This window comes from Juglans regia, chromosome 16, assembly GCF_001411555.2.
Source record: "Juglans regia cultivar Chandler chromosome 16, Walnut 2.0, whole genome shotgun sequence".
Lineage (NCBI taxonomy): Eukaryota > Viridiplantae > Streptophyta > Magnoliopsida > Fagales > Juglandaceae > Juglans > Juglans regia.
In genome coordinates this window covers 25,273,360-25,280,006 of record NC_049916.1, presented here as the reverse complement: position 1 = coordinate 25,280,006, position 6,647 = coordinate 25,273,360, and the positions used below count along the sequence as shown (strand labels likewise).

At 33.2% G+C, this 6,647-nt stretch overlaps 1 protein-coding gene across 1 annotated transcript; it reads left to right on the top strand.

The window, feature by feature from the left end:
- The first annotated feature begins 678 nt into the window (after positions 1-678).
- Positions 679-1,663, top strand: LOC109003298 (organ-specific protein S2-like). Its single transcript, XM_018981384.2, has 2 exons — positions 679-809; positions 911-1,663. Exons 1-2 carry the CDS (start codon positions 750-752, stop codon positions 1,355-1,357), a joined length of 507 nt encoding a protein of 168 aa, XP_018836929.1. The 5' UTR covers positions 679-749; the 3' UTR covers positions 1,358-1,663.
- The last annotated feature ends 4,984 nt before the right edge of the window (positions 1,664-6,647 follow it).

The following is a 6,647-nucleotide window of genomic DNA, read 5'->3' as shown; positions in this document are numbered from 1 at the left end:
GAATTAATGAATTCATCTTATGCTTTGCAAGATTTTGTCAACCAATCTCAAAAATTGTCTTCGAGTACAATGACATGGATTTGGTCACATCGATCGATCAGCACTTACTTCAAACTTCAACTTCAATTTGTTAAATATATTATATGGTAATATTAAAATTATAAATATCTACCATTAGAGGATCTTAAATATAGATGTTAACTAGTTGGAAGCTTATTTGTTTTAACTATAACATTCTACTTATTATCACTTATATAATTTTTACTCTCGCTTGTGCAGTACTAGTTTGCTATTAATGCTTGTATTTTTTTGTTTGATTTTTTTTACAAATTTTGGCCTTGCAAATTGTATTATTATTATTTATTTATTTATTACTCATATCAGTAATTAGGAATATATATGATGAATAATTTTGTCATGATTATGATATAATGTACATATATACATATATCCAAGACCAGCTTTTCCAAAAAACAAAAGCACTGGTCCCACTTCCCCTTCATTCGTAACAGTTTGATCAATAGATTAATACCAGTTGATCCATATCATTGAGTAGATTAGGTTTGATGCGGTGCTCTCATCGTGAGTCCCGAGGATTTCAATCCTTTTCAAAGGCATTAATGATTCTCTTCGAATGCTGTCTGTCTATAAATACCAAGAACTAGCTAGGTACTCTTTGCAGATAACAAAACATCATTAACAAGAGCTTTGTACGAGCTGCGATACATTTACAGATCTAACAGACATATATGATGAATTCTCGTATTGCATGGTTCATGATGGCCTTGATGATCTTCTCAGTTCTCTTGGTAAGGAAACTAATTATTTCTGTCCTGTGCTTGAATATTAATTAGATGGCCTTGATTAAATAATAATTTTTGAGTTTTCTTATGTATATTTTGCGAAACAGATTGCTGTAGATCATAGCATAGAAGCAAGAAAGGATCCTGGAGAATATTGGATTAGTGTTATGAAAGAACAGCCCATGCTGGAAGCACTTCAAGTCCTTGTTCCTGATTTGGATTCCTCGCCATCTCAACTCAACAAGAATGTCGATGACTGTCACACGTCCGAGCTGGGATCAGATATCAACAAATTAGACCAGCTTCATGTCGAGGATTTCAAGCATAAAGATCATGATCACAAGCAGCGTTTTGCTAAGGATTTCGAGCCTAGACCCAATGTCTCACTGTACAATGGCGACGATATTGTTGATCATGAATCAGAGAAGAAGTTTGTCAAGGACTTCGAACCCAGACCTAAAGCTTACACCGATGATCATGTCCAAGGTTCTAAAGAAAGAGCATTTGCAGAAGAATTTGAGCAAGCACCAGATGCTACTATTTATCACAATTAATAAGGATGGTGCAATTTATAAGGGTCTTCGTGTAAGATAATATATCAGTACGGCAACTAAATAAGTAAAAATCAAGATGCCAAGATAAAAAAAAAAAGAAAATTAAATGAATTCGCTATGGAAGAAGGTTCCTTGATTGCACGTACAACCAGTAGTTGCATGGGTTTTTATTTATGTAAAAATATCCTAGTGTGCAAGTGTGATGATCAAATAAAACATATCATGCATGTTGTGATCTATGTTATCGGCATGATCTTAATTAAGATCAGTACGTTAAAATTTTAATAAAATCTTCAATCCTATCTCCATTAATAATGTCATGTTTCGTACATTTTTTGACTGGATTTCGACAACTTGAGTTCTAAGTCTTTCCACATTTAATCAAAAATAGAGAGTTGAGATCTTAGTGGTGACTGGAGAGTCTCAGATATTAAAATTAATATTTTCTTAATAATATGTAAGTAGATTTAGAAGAATCAGATAAAATTTTTCGTATTTAGAGTTTACTTTTATTCCAAATTTATAGTGTGAACAGCTCATAATTTCTTTCTCAGAATTCGTGATAATCATGGCTCTTTAAAATGTTCATGGTAATTTATTAAATGAATTTCACTTAATCCCAACCATTACTTTTAAATTTAATATTATACGCACTCAATATTAAAGCTGAGTTGCCAAATCAATATTTATTATTTTTAAACTAAATTATTAGCATTTTTATTTTTATTATTATCGTATTAAACATTTTGAAATTCATGAAATTGAAATTAAGCAAAATATTCTTCTAAAAAGCTAGAGTCGCAAAGAAAATTTTATAAAAATACTTACAAATTAATGCGTCTTTATATAATACGTTATATCTATTTTATAATAAAAAAAATTTTATAATCTAACGTACTATATCAAATCACTTTAATTTATAAATTTATTTTTATAAAATTACCTTATTGTCAAAGTATTTGTAATTGTTCTTCAACAGTATAGAAAGAGGATGTTTAGAAATATGTTTTATCTCATCCTATTTTATTTTTTTTTCAAATATCATTTAAATACAAACACTCAAATTAATCATTACAACTTTATGAAATTTTTAAATAAAAAATAATTTAATTTAATTTTTTTAAATTTTAAAAGAAAAATTATATTTTTAATTATATTCTAATTATATTTTAACTTTATAATAATTTTTATTCAACTTTTTTCCTCACTTTTTCCAAAATTCAATAACTACTTAACTCAAAATATCTCATTATTTTTTATAAATTATTTTAATATTATTCGTAAAATAATTTTCTCATCGTCGTTTTCCATTCCTACAAAGCCAAAGCCAGCGGAACAATGAAGCCGCAAAAACTTATACTGGACCGCCGTCACATAGAAACACAATGCTATTACCAAAAGCATATTTATTTTGTCCAGAACAGTAACTCTGTAGTTACCCAATAAAATCATTCCACCTCACTTGGAAGCTCTAAGAGCATCCCCATCCCATTCCCCATACCACTATTATCCCTAAATTATAGGGAAAAATTTAGGGAAAAGCTCAAAAACTCCCTCCCATCCTATTCCCTATTTTAGGATTTTGATTTAGGAAATGAACAGTGGTTCCCATCCAAAGTCCATTCAGTGGGAAGGGTTATGTCTTCCCAATAAATTCTTTTTGGAACTTTGATATCAACATCTGGGGAAGTACTCTGGATCAGTAAAGTATTTTTTCCAAAAGGTTTTACAATAGCTTTTGGATCTAAATTCGTTTTCAAAAGACGATAATAAATCCAAAAAATCAAAGCAAGTGGTTTGCTTCCTTCAAGCATTTGATATCCAGAGGTTAAAATGTTCAAAGTTAAACATTTTAAAATATGTTTGTCTGTTAAAGACAAAGTCAGATTAGGAAAACAATCAAAGTGAACTGGTCCTTCCGAAAGGGAGGATTGAATCATTCCGAGAATGCTATCCTCAAATTTGAGGAATCTGCCATCTCGTAAACAGAAAAGAACAGAGGCGTTGATGCCTAACCTTATTAAGGGCTTAGCAGCAACTTGAACAGAACCTATGTGAATATATTTATATCCCATGTTTTGATATTCAAGAATATCTTTTTCTTTGAAAAGAAAACATTTTTCTTGGGATTTAGATATACTATATGTTTGTTCGACTGTCCGAACATTCAAAGTTTTTGAAAAAGTATTTTTAAACCAAGTGGTTTTGTAAATTGAGTTTGGATCAATCTCTGGAATCTTCCATGATCTCAGAGCAGGAGATAGTTCCTCACCAAAAGAGCAGTCTTCTTCATTAACAATATCAAGAGGCAAAGCCGACCTGGAACTAATTGAAGAATTACTTCTCCACATTTTAAAATATTTGTTCCTAATCTACAGGGTGGATTGCATCTCAGTCACCTAAGAACTTACCATTTGGGAGGTTACCCCAACTGTACCACTATCTGCCCTAAACGCCACTCAGGCCTGCACGGGTCTTACCTGGGTACTATTGAGCTACTCCGACCTGATCCTGAACCTAGGGAAAATAGAAAGTCTCGCACCGAGTAGAAGAACAACAAATAGAATAAAATGCAAGAGAGTATAATTAACAACAATTAGATACCAGAAAGGCTCTGATACCAAAGGGAGCGGAAGAGAAGAGAGGAACTGAAGAATAAGAGAAGGAAGGAGAATTTGATAAGTAAGCACAATAAAATATGCACAATTATATGCAGGCGGTTAAACCGACCATACGCATGTATGCAAAGCAAAATAAAGTATATGAACAAAATATCATTAACATAAATGATAATGAAATTTGAAGAAGAAGAGAAGGAAGGAGAATTTGATAAGTAAGCACAATAAAATATGCACAATTATATGCAGGCGGTTAAACCGACCATATGCATGTATGCAAAGCAAAATAAAGTATATGAACAAAATATCATTAACATAAATGATAATGAAATTACAAGTAGGTAGTGCATATTTGCACTTACAATATTCAGAATAGGGAGAGAGCAAAATAAGGTAGTAGGGGGAGATGGTGTGTGGGAAGAGAGAGAGAGAGAGAGGGAATGAGGCGAGTGAGCTCTGCCTCATTCTGAAGCAAGGTTCTCCTTTTATAACATAAGGAGTTCCTGTTTACAATAATTAAAGTGAAACAGTAAAAGCAAGTCCGTGAGTGAACAGTGGGTACTGTTTTAGCACGGGTATGAACAGGCTGTCAACTTTATGTCTTTAGCTGTCTGAATGACTGCTTTTGGCATGTAGTGGCAGCATGAAAATCATCATTATGTCGGATTGTGTCTTTGCTGGACTGCTTTTGACACAAAACGTTAAAATATCAAAAGAAGGGCTCGATCAGTCTGAGAGACGGTCAGCCTTTCCCTGGCAAATTTGTTTGAAGAGCTCGATCAGTCTTTTGGACGGTCAGTCTTCAAAAATAATATGGTCAGTCTTCAGATAGTCTTGGAGTATCTGGAGAATCATGGCCAAAGAAATTGTATGGGTAATTAGTCGAAGTCTCTGAAGATGCTTCTGAGTTGTTTTCTTCTTCATAATCATTTTCTAGAGATTTCTTTAACAATTGAACTAAATCCCTTTTTGAGAGTTCTTCAAGAATATTCTTATTTTTCTTGGAGGAACTTTTCTTGGAGGAACTGCTGGTAGCTTTTCCTTTTTGGGAAGTAGTTGGTGAAGTAGGAGCCTGGATTTGTGGATATCCAGTTGAAACAAGAGAACCATATGTAATTTCGGGGAATTCCTTTTTGTCCTGCAAATCTGGAGCAGTCTGAGGGAAGTTTCTGATTACATATTCAATTATCTGTTGGGTATAGGAAAATCTATCCCACCATTTTGTGCAGGAGTAGCGAACCAATATGTCAGCATGTCTTTCATAATTCCATTTCATTATCCAGGGTACTTTGTATCTTTGGCAGAAATGGAGAATGTAGGAAAATTTTTACATATGCCAATCAATTTTAGGGTTTGCTATAGTACAATAACATTTGAAAGCTCGGATGAGCTCATCAAGGAAATTTTCAGGAATAGGTTCAAATTGATCCCACCATTTGAGGAACCAATATGGGAGATTTCCTTTAAATTTTTTGTCAAAATTAAGAAACCATGAATGACTCATATCTGGTACTTGGAAAAACATGAATCGATTCCAAGCAGAAATATAGTCATGATAATTGAAAGTAGTGTCTGTTTTGGCCAGTCTTTTAGGAGTGGATGGGTTTGTTCCCCATTCTTCCTCATTAATGACATGGAGAATGTAGGCACTGTGATAGATCAATTTTTTGGGGTCAGTTTTATCATAAATTGGCTTTATGATAATTGAATCAGTGTGGATTAGAATGCTGGAATAATATTGAAGATTCTTGGTGGAATCTTCAGGAATCCAGTGAAATCCTGGGAGAAAATAGGAAGAAGCAATTTTGAATGGATCTATTTGGGCAGATCTATTTGGTTCAATGTAAAATAGGTGAGTAGGTGGGTCTTTTTAATGTACACAGTTTTTCCTTTTGGGAGGAAATACTGGGTAGCAAAAGTAGAAGTAGTTTTGGACGCAATTGCCTTGGCATAGGGGTTAAAACTACTGACAAGTGTTGAAGCAAAAGTGGGTGGTTGGATTACTTTACCAAGAGGGGTAAACCTGTTGGCAATTTGCAAACTGTTTGAAGCAGGGGTTGAAACAGTTTCATTCTTGATATTTTTCTTATCAGGAATGGGTGGAGGGGGAGCAGTTTGTTTTTCTTTTCCTTTTTTCTTGCTCATCGTGTAGATTTCTGCAAGAATTCACGGGTAAGAAAATCAGGAATAGAATTTTGAGAACCTTTGATGTATTCAATATCAAAGTCAAATATGCTTAAAATAGCTTGCCAACGTGCAAAAATATGTTTTGATGCAATATTTTTAACATCTTTTTTCTAAAATAAATTTAGCACTCATGCAATCAATTCGAATCAAAAATTTTTGATTAAGTAAATCAGATTGAAATTTAGAAATACATAATACTATTGCCAAAATTTCTTTTTTAATAGTACTATATTTTTCTTGTGCAGAATTCCAGGTTCCAGAATGGAAGCGAACAATTTGTTCAGAAGAGCCTGGTGAAACACATTGTTTCAGAATGCCACCATAACCGATGTCAGAGGCATCTGTTTGAACAATTTTAAAAGAATTAGAAGTAGGGATACCAAGGCACGGGAGGGTTTTGACATGTGCTTTGATCTTCCTTACTAAATTAGTATGAACTTCTGTCCAAGGAGGAGGATTGGAAAGGAGTCGCTTGAACAAAGGAC